Raw genomic sequence first — 23794 nt, 5'->3', positions numbered from 1 at the left:
GGGTGGGGTATCGGGTGTTACATGTAATACCTGAGTGGATACAAGCGGACTAACTGTCAGCTTTGATCATGTTGAGCATCATCAACATCACAGGAGAAAAAAATTGCTTTATGAGAGAAAGAATGTGAGCTGTGTTCTTAATTCTTAGGACAAGCGTTGCTGCTGTTGTTGACCACAGCTGCTCGTTAAATGATGGAGCATCACGCTGCTTCCAGAGTCGGGGTTCTTTCTTTATTTAGGTCTGTTGGGGTTCATTTTGGATCAGGTCATTATCATTTCAGATTGGTACTCTTGTTAAAAATGACTTGATGCATGCTGGTTTTGAGTCAGTTCTCCATCGGTGTTTCGAATTGCATTAAAAATTTTGAACCCCTGAAGATTTACAGAATAAAATAACCCTAACCCCTAACCCTAACCATAACCCTACCCCTAACCCCTAACCCTAACCCTAACCCTAACCCTAACCCTAACCCTAACCCCTAAACCCTACCCCTGACCCCTAAACCCTAACCCTTACCCCTAACCCCTAACCCTAACTCTACCCTAACCCTAACCCTAACCCCTAATCCTAACCCCTAAACCCTAAACCCTACCCCTAACCCCTAACCCTACCCTACCCTAACCCTAACCCTACCCTACCCTAACCCCTAAACCCTACCCCTAACCCCTAACCCTACCCTACCCTACCCTAACCTCTAACCCTACCCTACCCTAACCCTAACCCTACCCTACCCTAACCCTAACCCCTAAACCCTAAACCTTACCCCTAACCCCTAAACCCTAACCCTAACTCCTAACCCTAAACTCTAACCCTTACCCTTACCCCTAACCCTACCCTACCCTAACCCTTACATCCTGTCTGCTCAGTTAATTTACATTACAAAAGAAGCTAGTGCACATGCAGTCCACTGTATCACACAACTTTTATGTTTCTAAGCCAGCTGGATAGTAGACTGCTCCTCAGTATGCAGTGTTGGCTGAAGACACACAACGAAAACTTTATTTTTTTCTGCACTCATCCTTCTGGGGACGAAGCCAACCTGCTGCAACATTTCAGCAGTTAAAATTCAGACCTCAACAAGCAGCTCAGGCTCCAGAAGTTGCAGGAGACTGAAGGATTTTCTGTCCCTCACGGTTCAACAGAGTCCTGATTCTCTCATATCTTTTCCAGCTCACTTTTTCTTTTTTATCCTGTTCTGTTATATCCACACTTTTTACTTTTTCTCTTCCACTTCTCAGATGTGACAATAGTGAAGCTCTCTGTTCATATCTCTTCCCACCACGCTGCTCTCTGATTACTTTCCCACCCTTCTCTCAATCTTTCCTTATCCGGTTGTCCGAATCTCTCCAACCTATATCTCTCTGTCATGCCTCCTTATATGTCTTCCTCCCTCCTTTGCCATCACCCAATTTAATCTTTTCCGGTTTTGTGCTTGTTGTTGTGTCATTCCTCCATTTCTCCAGTTCATAATACACCCCACTGCTCTTCTTATCTCCTCTCCTTGCCTCTCCTTCCCTTTGTACCAAATCAGTCTCCTCTTCTTTCTCCCCCTGCTGATTCAGTCCATCATGTTCGTTGTTTACCAGGATGAGAAATTGACTCATAATATTTTTATATCCTTTCGGTTGAATCGTTTTCAAAACTTCACAGACTTATAGATATTTTCTTGCCTTTTTTTTTCTCCTTTACTTTCTTTTTACTTTCTTCTCCTGTATCTAACCTTCTTCTTCTTCTCTCCCGCAGAGGATCGTCTTCCTCCGTCCGTCGTGGTGAACAAAGGTTTGGTGCTGGATGAAAACTCGATGAAGAAGCTAACCACGCTGCAGCTGTCAGCAAGCGACCAGGACAGCGAGCCCAGCGAACTCATCTTCCGCATCACCAAACAGACGAGCCTGGGTCACCTGGAACGCGCCGCCAGCCCAGGTAGGCAGGGAAGGTTTCAAACCTCCACAGGGTCTTGAAGGAGCCACGTTACTGGTTTTATATTGGTGACTGGAAATGTGAGTGTTAAAACCATAGACTATATAAAAATATGGACATAGTTACCATGACGTCACCCGTTGGTTTCTGAAGAGCGGTTTTGAAACTCAAAGTGAGCCGCTCCGGCCGTCGCCATCTTGGCAGTACGTGACTCTGCCTAACTCCCAGCCAATCAAAAATGGGCAAAGAGGCGGGCCGAATGGCTGAAACAAGCCACCTACTGACTGGCGGACCTGTCACTCAAAGCAGCCATGTCCTTCATCTTGCATAACTTTACGACTTAATAAAATTTAAACGGGTGAGTTATAAAAAAAATTCACCCCCCCGTACAGTTGTCATGAAAGAGGAAATTAGCTACAGAGACCAAAACCGTTTTTTGTACCAGGCTGTAAACATGTTTATTTCTGTTGTAAAGTTGGGCAAATCAAACAAACCACCCTCAATTCTGCCTTTACCAGAAGTGTTTGAAACTTAAATTGTTGTATGAAGAGAAATGACTTGAGTTGTAGCTCAAACTGGAATTCGACGACATAAATAGTTGTGATTTTTGCAAAAATATCCGCTACCATTAATACACGTGAAAGCCACCATGTGCAGAATCTGAAATTTTCCAACTTTGAGGTAGAATCAAAACAGACACTGTGGCAGACTGGGATGGACGCCACTGGCCATCAGGAACTAGCGGTTTTTAAAAAGTAAAATTGGTACTGGACTCTTATTTCCACTCTACTGGTTTTGTACAATACAAGACTCGGGACATGATTTCAGAGCTCACAGACTCGACTGCTGACTTGAATAAAATTTCTTTACAGTTGACAAAACAACCTCATCTCGAGGTCAATTTAATAGATGTTCCGGTACTTTCAATCACATCACACACAGCAGCAAGAAGTCAATGAAATGGTTGGGAGGGGGGGGTAAAATTTGTTGAACAAACTCCAGCTGATGATGAAGATGGTGTGATATGATAGAAGGCTCCAGAGCAACCACTAAATGGACCTTGAGGTGAGACTGGTTTGTCAAGAGGAACTGTTTCTACTTTGCAGGTAAGTTAATTCCAGTTCTGCCTAAACTACATATTTAGCAGTAAAAACCTCAAAATACAATAATACTGTAAGAATAAAGCAATAAAACAAAATAATCTGAGACAGTGATAACAAACCTTCAGTTTAATAACACACAAGAGACAGTACATGTACTGGAAGATGAGTAAAATGAAGCAGTTTTATATATAATACTCCTGTGATATTACTACAAGAGTTTTGTTTTTAAGAACATTTAACATCAATTTGAGTTCTTGCACATGAAAAATGAGAACTTTGAAATAATATTTTGCCCACTATTGAAAGGAGAAATGTTTATATAATAGGTGGAAGCAGGTAAATGCTCAGTTACACGTTGATGAAACGGATTTGCTCCAGACTCATACACTCATACAGTAAATTCATATACAGAAGGGTTCATTCTGTCTTTGATAATTACTCTACACACACACACACACACAAAGAGGGGAGTGTAATGAGCCCTGCTCCAGTTCCTCTCGTGTTTATCTCTGATGTATTCCAGCTGCCCCCCCCTTCAAAATAGACACACATACAGATATTGAATGACTGCAGCTTTAACTAAATCTCTTATGCACGTTCAGTTAATTACCAAACTCTGCAACCTAAACAACAAACTCATTATGCACATTTCCTCAGTACAACCACAAAATCACTACCAGGTGTTTTTTTATTTTTATTTCCGCTCAGAAATAAATAAAGCTTCTCTCGTGTCACCTCAAACTGTTTTTATGCAGAAATAAATTGCAAGCAAAATTACATTTGGTAGAAGCACAGAGGAAGTTGATGCATCTTCCCACCACAAAGAGGTGATTATTAGCTTCCGTGCTATTGAGCATTTGGGCCCCGGCTGAATGGATTCCCCACATCGCTGAACGCTCTCGCAGCATGCTAATTACCTGGATGTTAACACCGCTCTCCGATCTTCGAGCATCAGTTCACCTCGGAGCCACAGAGCAGCCCTGGATAATTACCGCTAGCCGTTCAGCCAATCTGTCATTCTATGCTAACGTGCACAGCTAGCTGCCCTGCTCCTCTGGGATAGCTTGTCAGCCCTACGAGGAACGTCAAGGTAACAGCACAAAGAGATGAATGTGCTCTATCAATGCCCACTTTCAAAGGCAAAGTCTTCAAAAGGCTTGTTAGCTGTGTAAGGTTGTGACACCCCTCTCAGGTGGAGTGTTAGTCAAAGGGCACCTGTCATACAAATCAATCGAGATTTAAAACCCACTTCACCTGAGATTTATCTGCAGCTCAGTGTGACGTGTTTTAGAAGTAGGTTTTGGAGTAACTTTCAAAAAAGGAAACAAATATTCAGTCAAATGCAAATAGACTGATCTACTTATCCAAGAGGCTTCATTAGTTCTGCTGAGTCCAAAGCATTTGAACCTCTCTGCAATGTTCACATCTTGATGTTAAATGAGATTTGTTGAGGTTGGCTGACTTATGAAAAACAAATCTCCCGTAGTTCCACTGTGGTTCGAACACTAGCTCAGCTCAGTTCTGTGAAACTGAAACAAGACTTTTGGAATTAAATGTAAGTTAATTTGTCATTTTCTGAGACAGCTCATCAATGTTTTGTTTTATGTCAACAATAAAACGTTAAATCAGTTTATCACAGTGGTAAAACTGCTGTGCAATGAAGTGAAATCTTCCCTCAAAACTGCCAAAGACTAAACATCTCAAAAACTCTGGATGTCTGGATTAGGGATGTGCCGTATCGTATCGTTCACGATTATCGGTATCAGTATAATTTTTTAATATGATAGAAAAAATTCATATCGTGATAATGGCCATATTCCGACTTGTTGACGTGATGACGTCATATCGTTACAAACAGCAACAACAAGCATGGTGCACAGCAACAATAAGCAAAATGAACATCGTTACCGGCTGCACAGTGGAGGAGTTAGTTCCAGAGAAAGGAGGGCGACTTCAGTAGTGTGGAAGTGGTTTGGTTACAAAACATCACCACAGTATTATAGCAATATGTAAGAAGTGCAAGAAATCTGTAAAAACAAAAGAGGGCAATACAACAAATTTATTTCACCATCTCAAGCAGAAGCAACAGGTTGAGTACGAGGACAGCAAAAAATCACACAAGGACTATTTTGTCATATCGTCAAGAATGTGATTATCGCAGAAATACCCTGAAATATTGTGATATTACCTAGTCTGGATGCACAGTATTACGCTCACATGTAAACTGAAAGAGTTTTGCTGTAATTGCTCCACCTGTCCATGCTGTGGTGAAAGGATGTTAACACAAAGAAGAAATTATGCGCTAAATGACTGTAACTGTGGACGATATAAGACGGTTTTCTCTATTTCAGACTGCTGAAGCCTCATATTAGCTTTCAGGATGCATTTTTGCACAGAATTAGGACTGCAGATTTTTTACATTGGTAAGGAAGGGATTGCCTCTTGACTGGTAATGACAGGAGCAATGATTACAGCAACCAGAACTATTTCCATGCATATACAGACATGCTGTTATTGTGTTAATATAATGTGAACCTATCCTTTAATCTGGAAGCCTAAATTTTCCTGGTTTTGCACGGGATGCAGGAATATCAGAACAGTCTGTTCCTACAAGTATTTCCAAATCAAGCAGGCCCTTATCTTTTTTTTAGTATGTTTTAAATAAGTAAATTTTGTAGCCTGTATGTGCTTCTCTCTGCTCATATTATAAAAGTATATCAGTTTGCCTATGCAGCATTCAAATACCATTCCCTTTAATATAATGTACAGTTTCATGTTTCAGCCTGTTTTTAAACTTTGGGAAACAGTAACTTGGTATTTCCTGCAATTTCCTGTCAAGATAAATGGAAGAGAAAAATACAATTCCCTTTAATATAATGTACAAAAACTCATCACTGACTGACTGTTATTATTATTATTATTACAGACTACTGAGTATTGCTTCTGTCTCCCTGTCTGCCTGTCCTGATTATGATGATGTACTATATAAACTTCCAGCCGGGGAGAGTTGATGACACAGACTAGGCTTCAAAAAAGTTGATGTGAAGAAGATTGATGTTGAAAAGCTTCCACTTCCATTTCTTCAAGGCCTCGTTGACACGTTGAATGAGTTATAGCTCTCCCTGTATAATATTTGACCTGCTTCATAGGAAGTTTTGTTTTTCATCCACACAGGGAAATAACCTTTTGTCTCTTGCGTCTGCTTAGGGAAATAACTTTGATTTCACTACTGGGTGGTAATATTCAACAAGTTATTACTTTCATATCAAAGTCACAGACATAAGAGGTCTGTTTATACTTAATATCTCTTCATGCAGTGGGCTGACAGACCTGGAACAAACAATATCTCCCTTAATTTACTATCAGTAAATGGTGAAACGCTGTTAGCTGCAAATTATAGGACGCGTTTCATTGTGAGGCATACACCCATCTAGTATCAATATAGCTATTATATGATAATTTTTTGATTTGTAAAAGGTGCAGTGTATAGAATTTAGTGGCATCTAGCAGAACAGACTCATAAGTATGTTTTAATTAGTGTATAATCCCGTGAAAATAAGGATTGTTGCGTTTTTGTTACCTTAGAATGAACCCTTTATATTTATACAGGGTGCAGGTCCTCTTCCACGGAGGCGGCCATGTTGCACCGCCATGTTTCTACAGTAGCCTCGAACAGACAAACCAAACACTGGCTCTAGAGATGGTCTTTCGCGTTTTTTGCAAGTTTCATGGCCATCGTAGGTTCTCCTACATGCTTGGAAGGGGACTAGAGGGGTATTCATTTGGTTGCAATCTACAACCTCACCACTAGATGGCACTAAATCCTTCACACTGATCCTTTAAACTGCCTACTGACAAAATGATATGTTAGAATATGATATATCTAAGACTGAAATCAGAGAAAATGTCTATCTTCTCTTTTGCATTCATCATACAAAACCATGTCATCACTTTCTATATCAAACACAACTGTAAATAATTGTTATTATTGTATATACAGTATGAACCACATGGCTTCTGTTTCTAAAACCTAATTCAAGTCCCTTTTAAGCATCCAGCCATAACAAATCAGCAGAAATAGAAGTCTGTGTCCTCTGACGCACGATATATATTTTGGCTCCTTTTTAGAAAATTGCCTTTAGTTTCACGCAGAGTAACGTTTGATTGATGCTATCAAACCTGATTAAGTTTCCCGCTGAGTTTTAATCCATGGAGGCGTCAGAGAGTGAAGTGGAGCCGGAGCCTCGTTAAAAAATATTTAACTTTAGGTTCAGTTAAGTTTATTTGCTCATTAAAATGATAAAAGCTAAAAAAAAAATTAAAAAAACGAAAAAGTGAAAAATAAACACTCAGTGTGTGTGCTCTGAGGTGAAATGACAAGAGAGGCTTATAAAAACCAGCTGATGCCAAAATAAAAAAAGATTAAAAAAACACAATTTAGGATGACAAACAGACAGAAGTATTGGGTAGAAAAACGATTGACAGTGAAAATGTAACAAAGGAAAGACTGGTGGAAAAACAACAAAATGCATTAATGATAATAAATGAGTGTGGCAGCGTGTGTTCAAAGTGAATGTGTCTTAATGAAAGACCGGATGCCTTAATGATGTTTTTTTGCATTTATGTGTGTGTGTGAGTGGGGATGAATCACCGAGGATGTGGGTATTCAAAGAAAAAAAAAGGAAGTAAATTACTTTCTGTTGATTGTTCCAACTCAGCTAACAGCTCTTCCATCTTCTCTCTCTCAGGCACCAGAATCAGCACATTCACCCAGGCCGATCTGGCATCACGCAGCATCCAATACGTCCACACCAGCGAAGAAGAGAAGCACGCCGACCAGTTCTCCTTCACTGTGTCAGACGGGACAAATGAGGTGAACGGGAGGGGTCAACGCTATAAAGAATAAAACTGCCTTTCAAGCAAATTTAGGGGTGGTTTGGCTCAATTTGGTGCTTTGAAGGAGGTTTTTCTGATACCAAGCGGTGCACTGTGATAAGTTAAGGGGCTTTTACTTGAGCATTTCAGTTAAGCGGATTTGATGTGACCCAGCAATTCCCAACTTTTTAGGCTTGTCCACTTGTGACCTCCCATCACACCTTTTGGACAAAGTGTGGACGTGCACACTCGCTAGATACTGGTTTAAAAAAACAACTTTGCTTCAGTCAAAAGTAAAAATCCTCTTCTCCAAGTTCTCTCTAGAAAACAGAACCTCCTTTTTAACAAGAGCCTTGAGTCTTAATAGCCAATTTCCATTTGGTGGAAAATGTGAAATGTATTATTTCACCAAGACTATGTCAAAGAGAGGAAATATACAACAAACTTTAGCTCTTTTGTCTTTTTTTTTTCCATTTAACAACATACATTGTGTCAAGGTCAAAGAAATCTTTATTATCCTTGAGGCAGCAAGCAGTTCCACACAACCGTCAGACAAAACAGTAAATACAATATAACATACAACACGATATCACAATGCATTTTTTAAAAGGCCAATGGCAGCCACAACAAAAGAATTCCTAAACCTATTGATCCTGCATGTAGGCGGACTGTATCTGCAGCTAGACGGGAGCAACTTAAACTCCCTGGACAGGCTAGATGTCAGGTTTGTGTGAGTGGAGCAGGTGGACCCAAACACAGAAACGGCAAGCAGGTTGGATACGATGTCACAAGAGACACTGGGACCAGGAACAAAGACCATAAACACAGGGAAAAACTCAGATAAATACACAGTGTGATCGCAAACTAGACACAGGTGAAACACTGGGGCAATCAAACACAGGAAGTAAAGGTGACAAGACACAAGGAGAAAATATTTCAAAATAAAACAGGAACTAAAGTAAATAGGTGACACAACACACGGGCAGACTGGGGGGCAGATAAACCGGGGAAGACACTAAGGGTGACCAGGGTGATGCAGGGTAGGTGAGAGGAGGTGCACAAGGGAAACCGAAAAAAACCAGGCAACATGAATGCAACATTGAAAACTCAAGAGAACAAAATACACAAAGAGTCCAAAAACCACAGATAAAATCCAGGCAGGACGTGACACTAGGATCAACCAGGACTTGCTGAGCCTTCTTCAAGGCTGATACAAAAGAGTCAAGTCATTAAGGGTTGCCCACAGAATGGTCAGCTCAGTTGAAAAAAAAATTCACCTCACGTAATCAAAAGTTCCAGCTAAGACGACTCTGTTTGAAGAGGCGGGCAGACGTGTACGTTATTCAAGCCCGAGTACTTCTGTCACAATAGATAACCCCGCTCTCAATGCCTGTGTCACGTAGTTCTCATGATAATGAATTAAAGGCGGGCAGCGTGTTCACCCTCCACATAAAAAGCCCTCCAGACTGCTTTGTCATTGGCTTTATTGTTGGAAGAAGAAGAAGCTTTTTTTAGCCTGAAATATCTTGCAAAACTCCTTTTTTTTATGAAAAGTTTTCTCACCCATAGCATAGTAATTCCCTTTCGATATGAGGTCTAAAGGATTTTATTCAATATAAAAAAATATCAATCAAATCTAACGAACCCCGAGCTTTTAGAGTGGAGAGAAAGTGGTACTCCAGCCCTTCCCGATCCCCCCCACCACACCCTCCATCCCCCCCTCTAAACCCAGTTCGCCTCATACATAAATCTGCCTTGCTAATCCAGACTAATGAGGACCACAAGGACTTGAGTAAACATGTGAAAAAGGTCATTTGGCCTTCACGCCTGGCTGACTGCAGTGTGTGTGGAGGCTTTTGTAGCCGCTGTAGTTGTTAGTGTTTGTGAAGTGGTTCGGTGCTACTTTGGTTAACTCTCCCCTCTCCGGTTCGCAGTTTCCCGCTGGAAAAGCACTACATATTTATCATAAATGTTTTACATTTAAGTCTTTTTGAATTTTAAAGTCATACTAAAGCAGAATATTTTACTCAATATGAGATGGGATTGCTCAGGGGGGGATACCGGGTCACAGTTTCTGTTATAACTGCAGTTTGTGCTTTTTTTGGAGGTGTATCATCAGGGTTTTGAAATTATAGATGGGTTGAATATTCCCCAGAGCGTATAGTGTTGAAAGTGACTATCACTTAACTGCTCTCAGTAGAAGATATTGATTCCCTTGAGTCAGGTTTAAAGACATAATAATCCTCTGCTTGGAATGTGTCTGATAGGGTTTTTCCATAAAAAAAACATTCAATTACCTTGATAAAAATTCTTAAAATGACTTTTCCTCCATTTCCCTCATTGAAAAAATCCAGATGTTTGTGCAATGGAGGCTTCAAGTTTCACATACTGGACAACGATTGGCTCAAAACTAGTTGTGATGTCACAAAGCATGATCATAGGTAGACGCCTTAAACTCAGATTTAAGTTGAGCTCAGAGAAACTTTCCTCCCTCAGCAAATTACTGTGATAAAAAGCCTTCTAGTGTCAAACTCTGCACGTACATCATTCTGCACACTGAAGCTCAAACATCCAACTGAAGGAACAAGAGGTAAAAATACATTTTTCAGTAGAGGAGGATTTATCATCACCGTCCTGTGTTCATCTGCTTTTCATGAGCTGAGAAAAAACTGCTCTGTTTTGATTATTTTTCAGACAATCCGAGTATTTTATTTAGTTTAAGAAGTAGGTGAAGTTTCTATGAAGAGACACTTAATCCTTCAGTTTATCTGAAGACTTCAGCATCACCTAATTTGATCCTAAACATAAGTGTGATGATGGAGAAAACAGACGTGTAGAAAGAAGGAAATGTACACAAAAATACTAGCAGTGCACATCTACATTGCATCGAAGCTGATTCATGTTAATACTGATTTGTGTACGTTGTCTCCAGGTTGCCCAGACGTTCTACATCACCATCAAACCAGTGGACGACTCCCTGCCTCTGCTCCAGGTCCCCGGCATGAGGGTCCAGGAGGGAGTGAGGAAGACCATCACTGAGTTTGAGCTGAAAGCCACCGACGCAGACACTGAGGTAGCTACACAAATCCCTGAAAATCCCCACAAACTTTCTTTTATTTTTGTCCGGTTTTAAAGGTTTGTTTAGAAAAGAGCAGGACCTCTAAAGTGATAAGCTGTGTAAGCTGGCCTCTGTTGCTGTTCTCTAGAGCTTTATTTTCTCTGGCAACAACTTTATAAAGAATGTTTTCTGTTGATTTAAGGAAACAGAAAACATTGGTGCTTTCTCTCAACATCCTTGCCTACATTTACTGCAAATAAAAATTCCCTTAATTTCCCAGAATGTCTTTAAACAGCCGCTACAAAGCTGAATGTATTCCTTTATTTGGTTATAAACTATGTACACAGGAATAGTGACAGCGACAGGACAGTGACTCTTTCTCATGGACGGAAAACATAAGACCTGACCTTCCCCTCGCATGATTAATGAGCATCATTTCAAAAATAATAATAGTAAATTTCCTTCATAGAGCCGCAGAAGCAGGCTTTAGAGAGCAGCCTTCGCACCATATTTCACCATAACCGTCCATCATCGTGCCTCCTTTAACATTTCCATTTCAACCCTTTAACACTACTTCCTTCAGGCGGAGTCCATCGTCTTCACCGTCGTCCAGGCTCCTCGCCACGGCACCGTGGAGCGCACGAGCAACGGTCAGCATTACCGAGAGACAAGCAGCTTCACCATGGACGACATCTACCAGAACCGCATCAGCTACAACCACGACGGCTCCAACTCGCTCAAGGACCGTTTCACCTTCACTGTGGCCGACGGCACCAACCAGCTCTTCATGGTGGAGGAGGGCGGCAAGGAGGTAACACGTGTGTGTGCGCGTGTGTGTGTGAAGGAGGCAGCTTCCTGACATTTTTATTACAGCTAGACGATTGAATTAGCAGAGTTGGGGTGTGTGTTGAAGGTCGTCTTAGTGTGTGTGTGTGTGTGTTTGGGGAGTCACTGCTCTGACCTTTTATGTGACGTGAGGGGTGAATCAGCAGTTTGTGTGTGTATGTGTATGTGCTCTTATACTTGTATTTTTGTGAGGACAAACTTCAGTTACAGACCTGGAGAATGACATTTCTGGAAAATTACGATGCTCTTTGAAAGTTTTTTTTAAATATTACTCGGGCACTTTTGTATCATTATTAGAGACAGTAGCAGAGAGGAGACAGAAAATCAACAGATGTGGGTCAGACTCAAACTGGATGTTGCAGTTCATATCCAGAATCTTAATCGCCGAAGTAAAAAGTTGAGACATTTTTTTAAAGATGAAGACAGTGAGGACAATTTTTGAAAAGTGTGGATATTGTAGAAATAGGTTAGCTAGGGGCAAAGGCAGTGGATTGCTAACCTTTTATTGCTTGTTTAATCTTTAATATGACTCAGAGTCACATAAACTTTCCCATTTGAATAATTTTGAGACACCAGTAAAGTATTTCAGTCTGGAAAAAAAAGGTTATTATTTCCTTCTAATCATCTCACAACCTCTTAGATTCATCTTTTAACCTCTTTAACAGCTCACATTGCCAGCCGGACTGCGGTAGTATGCATTAAACGGAGGAGTGTGTGTGTGTGTGTGTGTGTTAATGTCAGCTTTATGGTGATAGTTATGAGCAAGCTTCAGGGTGAATTGACTTCTCAGCTTGTCAATTTAGCCATCCCTCTCTCAGCTGCCCTCCACCACCTGTCACTACTAATAGTCCATATGATTAAACTGAATGATGGCAGGCAGGTATTGATATCACACACACACACACACACACACAGAAACACTTCTCAGGCTAGTGTTTATTATCTTTCCATCACCTTGGGACGTTCGACTTGATATTCACATGTTCCGTAGCGCAGGAGAAGGTTTGTGGCATTAACGCCGTCGGTGTTTTGAGGTGAATTTTTCTCCCACCGGAGCTGCCCCTGTTATTAAATAATGTATGAGCTCATATAACACCCTTTTGGATGAACACATCATTCAAATGGCACATGTCAAAGCTGGCCTTAACAGCATCTGCTCTTTCTGTAATTCCCTCACGCACCTCGGACAAAACAGTAACTAGTAATATTGAAGTAGTTTATCTGATTTAGCCAACCATCAGTGTTTTTTTAAAGGGAGGATAAATCAATAAAGGGTTGGCCTTAGGGTTAGCACTTTCATTTTTGGCATTTATATCCAGAGCTTTTCCATTCGCTGTTCTCAACGTGACATCAGGGTGATCTGTTCATGAGGAAGTGGCTGCAGCCCAAGTATCCAGGATGCTGTTTCTGCAACCAGATGTTGCTGTCGTATTTCAACACTGTCCATTATATTGGGGGTAGAGGCAGAAATCTCGGAGACAGATATCTAAAATAATAAATAAAATAAAATAAAAGCAAAGCTATGTGGATGGTTAGAAACCACTAGGGGGTTTTGTGGTTCGGATGATGCAACCCTTTAAAGAGAATATTGGGAATGGTTCAAAACTTTTTATTTGTTGTTTGTTTGTTCGTCAAATTCCCCTTGAAACTTGAAATCTTTGAACTTATCAAATGTCACAACTGTTCCATCTTCCAGATAGTGACAGCCGCTCCACAGAAGTTCAAGATCGATATCCTGCCGGTCGACGACGGCACGCCGCGTATAGTTACCAACTTGGGGCTGCAGTGGTTGGAGTACATGGACAACAAGGTACAAGTCTTCTTTTTGCAGCAGGATCACGTCATCCTGAACATCTTCTAATATGCCCTTTTAGTCTTTGCTTTGTTTCATGGTGATGTTAAATAGCTGTGAAGGGAGTGATGGAGACCTTTTTTTCTAATTCAGCACCCTTTCAAGTTGTCATTGAGCAGCTTATAATAATACGTCCTTCCTGTTCTCCACTTTCACTGGACACTTTACAGACAAAAAGGTTTGAATTAGCAGGAGACTCAACAAACTCTACCTGAAAAAAAAATTTTTTTTTTCCAGTAATGACTCTAAGAGTTTGTCTGGGATACATGATTGTGCAAAAACACACATCTCCATGTGATTCAGAGCGATTGTATCACAGTAATCTATTAAACGTGTCTTTGTGATTGACAGAAATGCAAAGAGAAGCTTTATCACTGTTTGCTCACAGTGTGTAATTTACTTGCTCCCCCTGCTGGTTCAAACACCTCAACACAATGTAAACCCTTGGTTTCCAGTGTAGACGTTGTAAAAATGTCACTGTTCATTTATCCTGAGTCTGTGTGCTGTGTTAGCACTGCAGGTAATTAAGTCTTGAATGTATTCTCACTGAGGCAAATTAGCTTAATATAAAAATCCTGCATCTGCTTCTAATAGCTGCAAAAAAAACTTACCAAACCAGCTCAGTCCTGTTCATCCGCTGCCTGAACTGAAGATCTTTGGTTCTTCTTCTTCTTCATGTTCTTGATCTTCCTGGATAAAGAGAAAACTCTTTGTTTGCCTGTAGGGATTTTACAAACTTAACACAAATTAAGTTAGGAAAATACATATACATGTTAAGTTAAGAAATACATATACATGTACATATGACGCCCAGAAAATGAAGAAGAATAGTAAGAGTTCATTGATCTGTCATTATAAAAATCAACAAATGCTTATTTTAATTCATTCATTCAAGCCTTGAAAATCACTGAGGTTTTGCAATGATGTCAAGATACAGAGTTAAAAAGAAAATAAACAGAATTAATAGATCAAAGCAGGCAGCGTCTTTAGTGAAATAAAGTGCTCCAGGCAGGTCTAACTTTTGCAGACTCTGCCTCCAGGACACTCAAATCAAGATGACAGCCAAATATCACTCTCTGTGTCTGTGTGTGTACGCTTGTAAAACCACTGCGCACTTTAGTATGCGAAAAATATATCTGTATATTCTCTGCCTTCATTTATCCAGATCCACTGCAGCAGCAGTAAAGGAGTTTATTACCATAATGACACCAGATGTAGTTCATGAGGGCAGAGGACACCTTGCTAAATCATTTTCCTTCAGACTGTAGATGACATCAGTCATATGAGAACCATAATGTTTAGTATAAATGTGACTGTAGCGTAAGTAATTGGAGTCATTTCTTGTTTTAATGTCTCCCAGGCCACCAACCTGATCACCAAGAAGGAGCTGCTGACCATGGATCCAGACACAGACGACGGGCAGCTGGTGTACGAAATCACCACGGAGCCGAAGCACGGCTTCCTGGAGAGCAAACTGAAACCTGGCAACCCCATCACCACCTTCACACAAGGTACACAGCTTCATCTCTTTATTTTTCCTGGCCTTCATTTCTTTTCTTTTTTTAATTATTTTTTTTACCGCAGACACATATTAACATCTTACATAACCTTATTGTATTTCTCCTAGGAAAAAGAAAAGATGTAGTTGACAAAACAGGTGTTTACAATTATATTTTCATCATCTATTTTCATTATTTGCTAGAAAAGGAAGAGAGTTTTCTACATTAGTGGATCATCATTTCACATTTTTAATATACTCTGTTATACAGATTGAGCTTCCAATATTCAAAAGTGCTTCTTAACACTTTTGGCTTGTTATTGCATTAAATGAAGCCACGTCTACTTGTTATTGTTACAAGTTATGGTCTTCTTCTTCTTATGTTGTTTAATTTGAGGGATTTTTAAGAGGCTGAAGAGGTGAAATTATCAAGATTTTCTAAAGAGAAAAGCAAAAAAGTCTCTTTTCAATCATTTTGTGACGCCTCAGATTTATCTGGTGATCTGCAGGTAGGAAATCACAGCTTTCGGGCGACATTTTAACCCTACCTTTTGATTTAAAATGACCCTAACAAAGAGAGTTCTGAATAATGGGGTGGCAACTTAATTCAAATTTGACCCTCCTGTTGTCCTCGGGTCAATTTTGACCAGGGAGGACAACAGGTGTCATTATGTACTGTCATCAAAAAAATTGAAATGGTTTTAAAACAGTATCCTGACTAAACTTTTACATATACCAGTCCGCCATAATCCATCTGATCTCAACTATAGTCAAAACAATTCATAATTTCTTAGTCAGGATACTGTTTTGGGTCAAAATTGACCCCGAGGACAACAGGAGGGTTAACACAAACCACAGCTGAAGACCGCAGTCAAGTTTACCTAATTTCACCCATTTTTGATGTTGCGTCACTGCCCTCCTCTGTTCATCCTTTGTTCTTCAGCTAATACATGATGTTACACCTGAAGTTTGAAGGTAGAGGGGGAGGGTTAAACAGTTTTGAAGGACCGAGGGGTCAAGGATACAAGGAAATTACTACCTTTTCTTCAAGAAAGGTTTTGTTCAAAGGCACCTCGGCAGCCCCTCCAGCCCACGTCTCCCAGCCAATAACGCAGTTTGAATCAGCAGCGCTCTCATCACGAGGCTGTTTATCTTCACCTCTAGGCTGCAGCCAGGGATCAATGTCAGCTTGCTTTTGTAAAAATGTTGATCCTCTAGGCTGGAGAGAAACTCCAAACAGACACTTTTTATGTGTTGCATTTGAGATTTTGGAGCGAACAGACATCATTTAGTCAATGATAACAAATATCCAATAACTAAAATAAATTCACCCTGAGAGAAAAAGAAATGCGAATAAAGGGAATGGGATTTACTTGTTACGGGATTAACTGTCAACATTATCCCAACTGCCAACATTTACTCATATTCTGCCATTTCCCTGCTCTCAGCCTGAAAACGTGTTTTGAAATATTATTTTTCTGGAAATGAGTGTTTTTTTGGGGTTTTTTTGCCTGTGTGGTCCCATTTAGTTCTGTTTTCTGTTCATTACTATACATGTTTATTCTGAACTTCCTGAAGGTCATTTGAACAGCTTTCTACCAGGGAGACTCATCTTCTTTTTTTTTTTTTTCTTGGCTTTCAGCCATCAATTACAAAGAACTCCTCTGGAAGGTATAAATGAGCAGAAATTGTGAGCCGGTGATGAGTTTTAGTTTCATTTTCAAGTTTTTTTTACTCCTCTCAAGTAATAGAAGAAGGCCGGAGGCTGCAAATTAAGGAGTCATTATTTTATGGGAAAGACAAACCTTATAAAGATTGTTAATATTAAAATTTGATCCCTTTAGGGTCTCTTTTTGTTGTCCCTTTACTCACAGTAAGGCCAAGGTGACTCATTGGGGAAAGAAAAGTGAATTATTCTCTTGCTCAAGGACACTTCAGTAGTCGGGAAAGTTATTTCAAACTGGTTCTGCTTGTTTACAACCTGCTGCAATGTTCTGTGACAGTTTTGACGCATTTAAAACATTATTTTGATTGAGAGAAATATTGTTCAGTGACAAACAACGGGGTGTTTCTGTGACTTTCCATGCGATGTGTGACCTGAGAGGTTGAGATGAAGCAATAATTGAGGTGTATAATAGATTTTCACATTTGATCAACATTAATCTGACCTTGTTCCTCTCCAGCTGATATCAACTTGGGTCTGATCCGCTATGTGCTGCACCAGGAGAACGTTCAGGAAACTATGGACAACTTCAAGTTCCTCGTCAAGGACAGCAAACCCAACGTAGTCAGCGACAACGTTTTCCACATCCAGTGGTCCCTCATCAGCTTCGAGCACAAAAGGTCTGAATCATGTGTGAGGCTTTTGTCTGGTCAGAAATTAGTTATTACTTTGTAGAATAACCAATCATTTCCTCTGATGTTTCCACAGCTACAATGTGAGTGAGAAGGCCGGCACTGTGGCGGTGACGGTGAAGCGAACAGGTAACCTCAACCAGTACGCCATCGTGCTCTGCCGCACCGAACAGGGCAGCGCCACCTCCACCAGCAGCGTTGGATCCCGCCCGGGCCAGCAGGACTATGTGGAATATGCTGGACAGGTAACAGCCTTTCTCTGCCTATGGTTTTCACTTTTCATTGGCTTAAGAAAACAGTTGAAAAAATCTTGACATCCACTACTCGTTTTACTGCTTCTGAGCAATTATGTATTGAATTTTATAATTGATGGCAACTTTATTATTAAGAGACTTTTCAAAGCTTTTTATAAGACTTTCAGGTTGATACCTCAGATCCTTTTGGAGCACTTCATTTTCCCGTTTGTCAGTGGGGAGACTAAACCTTCCAAAAATAGAAGCACAGTTTTTTGTTTGAGGGGATCTCTTTGTTTGAAATTGAAGTCTCCATGCGCTCTTTGAAACATTAGTTATTTCCCATCAAAAGATCATACAGCTATTCATTGATCTCACAAAGAATATGAGACCTCCCATTGGATTTTGTCACCATCCCATGTCACTGTTATTGTTCTCTGTCCTCCATTGTCTTTGTTTTCATACTCAAGCCATTAGATATTATGTCCAATCACAAGAAGAGCACATATTTAACAACATCACCACTCTCTCCTCCATTCACAGGTACAGTTTGACGAGCGTGAGGACACCAAAGTGTGCACCATCATCATTAACGATGACAAGGTTTTTGAGGGGATTGAGAGCTTCCAGGTGGAGCTGAGCATGCCCGTGTACGCCCTGCTGGGTGGAAACACACGCGCCGTCGTCAACATCAACGACACGGAAGACGAACCGACTCTACAGTTCGACAAGAAGACCTACCACGTCAACGAGAGCACCGGCTTGATCCACGTTCCCATCGAGAGAAAAGGTACCTATTTACCTATTGTTCGCTTTAATTCTCTCGTTACTTTAAACTTAAGGTACTTCCCTTCTTTTCAATGTATGACAGAGTGCCTGTATGTATCCTGTATCTGCTTCTTCCAACACGTCTTCAAGAATAGATGATGCTAGAGTCGTTTTTGTTGAAATGCAGGAGGAAAGTGATCCATCTCTCCCTCTTTTCCCACGTCAGGTGACACCTCCAGCACCGTGTCGGCTCTCTGCTACACCTTGGCCAAGTCGGCTCAGGGCAGCAGCCTCCACGGTCTGGAGTCCGGCTCCGACTACAAGAGCCGCGGCATGACCAACGACAACCGAGTCATCTTCGGCCCCGGCGTCAGCATGTCGACCTGTGACGTCAAGCTGATCGACGACAGCGAGTACGAGCTGTCGGAAGAGTTTGAGCTGGTGCTGTCAGACGCCTCGGATAATGCCCGCATGGGGGACGTCATGGTGGCCAAGGTGGTCATCGACGGACCCAACGACGCGTCGACTGTTTCTCTTGGGAACGCCACCTTTACTTTCACTGAAGACGCCGGTACGAGTCTCTTAAATACAGACACAGATCATTCTCTACCACCAAGAGAAATTATTTTAAAAAAATAAAGTTACACTCCTCAGTCTTTAGTTAGCTATGCTGTTTAAGAGGAATATAAAAATTTAATGATCTTCACAGGGAAATTGGGAAGGTGGAAAAAAAAGAATATGTCTTAGGAAAGGGTAGTTTCACAGTGGCTACATCCTGGGGTGTATCATTAATTTTTTGCCAGTAGTGCCGCCTGTGTGGACCCCTACCCCGTCTCTTTACAAAGCTACTACACATGAAACAGAATATAAGCATACGCCATGAACATTTAAACATACAGGAACAAGATTATTATTATCAGCCGGTAGGAAACACTTCCTACACCGTGTTAACAATCACACTGCGCCACATATAATTCTTTTGAATCATTTTAAAGCCCCCGAAAACTTCAAAGCAAAAGTACAAAAGAAAAAAGAAATCTCTAAAGTGAAATAACTGGTGTGAATGGATGAGTGAATGGTGTGTTCGTATAAGTTTTCAGGGTATTTTAAGCAGCCGTTTTGACTGGATCACAAGTTAAAAGCTAATGTCATATCATATTACTTGGTAGAGAGATGTATGTTAATATATTACTTGCTATAAATACACTCCCTGTACGCCTCGTCTCATCTCGCCACCAATCCTCCTCGGATTTCTTTGTCTATCTCTCTCTTCTTTATGTGGTTCTCTGACTTTTTCTTTAATCTTGGATAAAAGCATGTACTGCAGCGCTGAACAGTCAGCACAATTAGACGCTGTGAGATTAGCTTCAAAATTAAGTTTCTCTGTCAATTTATTCTGCTGCTATAAATTCATTTATGATGCTAATTACTTTGAAATTGCAGACCAAAGCAGACTTTGTAAACCGGGGTTGTAGAAGGTCGCCGATATACTCAGACTCTTGTTTGTTAGTTTCCACAGTGATGTCCAGGACACATCTACTGTATACTTTGTGTTAACCTGCATTTCATTTTGATCTTCACACTCAAGGCACGATAGAGATACCTGTGCTGCGCCACGGCAGCGACCTGTCCTCGGTGACGTCTGTGTGGTGCGCCACCCGACCCTCAGACCCGCCCTCAGCCAGTCCGGGGGTCGACTACATCCCCAGCTCCAAGAAGGTGGAGTTCAAACCTGGGAAAACTGAAGAGGTGAGGACAGGAAGGAGTTTCTGCAGGTCGTTAAAGGCATCTTTCTAAAGATATCTAAAGTGTTAAATCAAAGGCAGCTGGATTATTCTTCAAGAATCACATCTTTTGGATAATTGTTCATCTCCAATGAGTCCATTAAAGGCAGTATGAGAAGCACATCATGCATTTTGTGGTATGCACTTTCTGTAAGGTAGTCCTCCAGCTACAGGGAAAGAGTTTTTTATTGCCCAGTCAAATCATAATGAACTAAAAACAAGGTGAAAAAAAGAAACCAAAGAGGCAATTAATAAATTAAACATTTGCCCTTCCTCCATACTTCACAGACATGCAGTCTGACCATCATGGATGACGTCCAGAACCCGTCCATCGAAGGATCTGAGTCCTTTGTGGTCTTCCTCAGTTCTCCTCAAGGTGCTGTCCTCCAAGAACCCTACGAAGCCAATGTTGTCATCACAGACACCTTCCAGGACAGTATGTACACACTGGACACACTTATGTAATAATAATAATAATAATAATGGTTTATTCATTTTCACTGTCTTCATTTGAGGCTTCTCACATGTTAAATACGTATATACCTATAGATTATTGGTATATTAGTTACATTGACCTCGTCTTCTGTCTCAGTTCCCAGCATGCAGTTTGAGAAGAGCGCCTACACAGTGAAGGAGAAAGACAGCGTCCTGCACATCCCCGTCATCCGTACAGGCGACCTGTCCTTCACGTCATCGGTGAGGTGCTTCACCCGCACCATGTCAGCCATGGTGATGGATGACTTTGAGGAGAGGAGGAACGCCGATGAGTCACGTATCACTTTCCTCAAAGGAGAAAAGGTACAAAAAAATTTAAACCGAAGCAGATTAATTCAGTCTTGTTTTCAGTGTCTACATATCATGGTGTTGTTTGTTTGTTTGTTTGTTTGTTTCTGCAGGTGAAGAACTGCACAGTTCACATTAATGACGACTCCGTTTTTGAGCCCGAAGAGGAGTTCCAGGTGCACCTTGGGACGCCGCTGGGTGACCACTGGAGCGGCGCCATGGTTGGCGCTAGCGACATCGTAACCATCACTATCACTAATGATGAAGATGGTAAGCAGGCCGTCTTCTTCAGCTGTTATAAACGTGTATATCAGGGTTTGGTGGTATTTTCTTACATTTTATCCTCAGGGCCTCCACTGAACTCTTGCAAAAGAATAAGATTTACACAGTTCAGCCTTTGCTGACAGCTTAGTTCTGTCCAATACTTTTGTGGATTTACAGCAAATATTATGCAGGTTCCTCCATGAAACTTCTAAAAAACTTTACTTTACCAATTTTTATTCATCTAACCATTCTATTTAACAATTTAATTCTTTGTAAAAATGTGTCAACCAACACTGGACTGAGCAAGCTTCCTGTGAGCCCTTGATGATGTTTCTATTTTAAACATTTATGCGCCTCTTAAGGTTTAAAGCAAATCTAAGTAACCACCAGAGCAGCACTGTGACCCGTTCTGTATCCTCGTCTGTTCCAGCTCCCACCATCGAGTTCGAGCAGGCGTCCTATCAGGTCAGAGAGCCTCCTGGTCCGGACGGCGTCGAGGTGCTCAACATCAAGGTGATCCGCCGGGGCGATCTGGATCGGACCTCCAAGATCCGCTGCAGCACTCGAGACGGATCAGCCCAGTCCGGAGTCGACTACAATCCCAAGAGCCGTGTGCTCAAATTCACGCCTGGTCAGTGCCAAAAATCTGAAAGTGACAGATTATTCTTTGCATGTTTGTGAATCTAAAAACTTTGAAACTGTCTGAGTCTAATGTTACTGAGATGAAATATGACTCAACATTTCCTCTCGATCACTCCGTAGGGATGGACCACATCCTGTTCAAGGTTGAAATTCTGTCCAATGAAGACAGGGAGTGGCATGAGTCCTTCTCATTGGTCCTTGGCCCTGACGACCCTGTGGAGGCGGTACTTGGGGAGATCACTATGGCAACAGTGACCATTCTGGACCAGGAGGCTGCAGGCAGTCTCATCCTCCCTTCCCCACCTATTGTAAGAGTGATATCTATCAGTATAACTTGTCTTTAAATGAAATAATGGCTGCTGTCACATAACTAACTCATCCAATGCGTCTTATATGATAATAAAACAAACACAGAACAACACAAAGATATAAAGCAGGAGCAGTTGGAGAAACTAGGACACGATGTGTCTTAAGCAGCTTTTTTAAGGACTTTAGTGACTTTGCTTCTTTGATTTAAATGGATGTTTTATGCTTTTGTGTGTTTCCAGCGGTGCAGAGTGCTTAACATGTTTTTAGCATTCAGAGCGCTTGGCAGCGGAAGCAAGAAACATCCTCACTCCCAGCGAAAGCTCACCTCTCCTCCAATACATATTCAGTAACTAGAGGACGAGAGCAGAAAACATTAGCAATATTTTACAGGCTTTTACATTTCTTATGCATTTAACTACTTTTAATTTAACTACTTACAATGAGTACATCAGTTCAGCTATGTTTGTATGCCATTAAAATATTATATAATATTATATTTATGGGTGATTTTACTCCAAATGCCTTATAGTCCCTCAGCGGGAAGCCTAATCTCATGCAGTGTTTGTGTTCTACCCACCAAGCTACTCTGGACCGTCTTGTAATAAAAACAATAAAATCCTCCTTCCTCCCCAGGTGGTCTCTCTCGCTGACTACGATCACGTCCAGGAAGTGACGAAGGAGGGCAGTAAGAAGACCCCCTCTCCAGGTTACCCCCTGGTGTGCGTCACCCCCTGCGACCCTCACTACCCGAAGTACTCTGTGATGAAGGAGCGCTGCGAGGAGGCGGGCATCAACCAGACTCAAGTTCACTTCTCCTGGGAAGTGGCGGCGCCCACCGACACTAACGGTGCCCGGTCCCCCTTTGAGACGGTCACAGACACAACCCCATATACCAGCGTGAACCACATGGTGAGTCAGTCCACGGAGGGAAATAATCTAATTGGCTCCACCAAATGTAAAGAGTGATGACTTGTTATATAGTCAGTTATACATGATTATGATATTTATGATGGTGAAAGATCAACAGGATAGCTAAGTGGCTTTACTAGCATTGCTGTATAACTGAAAAATGTTCAACAGAAATCAAATATTTAGAGAAATTTTGCTTACTGGTTAATTTAACTTGAATTGGCAGCTGTAATATAAAAGTATACATTAAAGATCAGTATGTAGTATGGAATTGGGATACAGACTAATTATTGCTAGACTGTGTTTGTCCGTTACTACTGTAGCGTAACGATATATGCTGGTAACTAGTATGCTAGTAACTAGCATACTATTAGCTTTCATGTCCTTCCTTTTTTCCCAAATATCACTCTGCCAGATGGAATTTAAAGATTTATTCACAAAGTATATATTTTTTAAATGTATTATCAGTGTTTTTGGTACATTTTATGCTAATGTTACCTGTTTTAGAAGTGGAATGGTACCATTACATAAAACTATGAGGGTGTGATTGTTCCATTTTTTAATGGATTAGTCTTCTTATTGTCAACTAATCTC

The 23794-nt window shown here is 41.0% G+C and overlaps 1 protein-coding gene across 2 annotated transcripts in view; it reads left to right on the top strand.

Annotated features, from left to right (window-relative positions):
* Window positions 1-23794, top strand: part of fras1 (Fraser extracellular matrix complex subunit 1) — a 293698-nt gene that overhangs the window by 257653 nt on the left and 12251 nt on the right. For both annotated transcript variants that reach the window (XM_067572464.1, XM_067572456.1), the window contains exons 46-62: window positions 1745-1924; window positions 7773-7897; window positions 10832-10972; window positions 11541-11768; window positions 13500-13613; window positions 15016-15166; window positions 17337-17496; window positions 17585-17753; window positions 18285-18531; window positions 18736-19080; window positions 20098-20258; window positions 20582-20729; window positions 20886-21091; window positions 21190-21346; window positions 21771-21971; window positions 22103-22290; window positions 22925-23200. In XM_067572464.1, coding sequence (XP_067428565.1) covers window positions 1745-1924; window positions 7773-7897; window positions 10832-10972; window positions 11541-11768; window positions 13500-13613; window positions 15016-15166; window positions 17337-17496; window positions 17585-17753; window positions 18285-18531; window positions 18736-19080; window positions 20098-20258; window positions 20582-20729; window positions 20886-21091; window positions 21190-21346; window positions 21771-21971; window positions 22103-22290; window positions 22925-23200 — 3197 coding nt within the window. The remainder of the gene's footprint in view (window positions 1-1744; window positions 1925-7772; window positions 7898-10831; window positions 10973-11540; window positions 11769-13499; window positions 13614-15015; window positions 15167-17336; window positions 17497-17584; window positions 17754-18284; window positions 18532-18735; window positions 19081-20097; window positions 20259-20581; window positions 20730-20885; window positions 21092-21189; window positions 21347-21770; window positions 21972-22102; window positions 22291-22924; window positions 23201-23794) is intronic.

This window comes from Thunnus thynnus, chromosome 2 (genome assembly GCF_963924715.1).
Source record: "Thunnus thynnus chromosome 2, fThuThy2.1, whole genome shotgun sequence".
Taxonomy (NCBI): Eukaryota; Metazoa; Chordata; class Actinopteri; order Scombriformes; family Scombridae; genus Thunnus; species Thunnus thynnus.
Note: the sequence above shows the minus strand (reverse complement) of the source record. Positions and strands in the feature narration are given on the sequence as shown.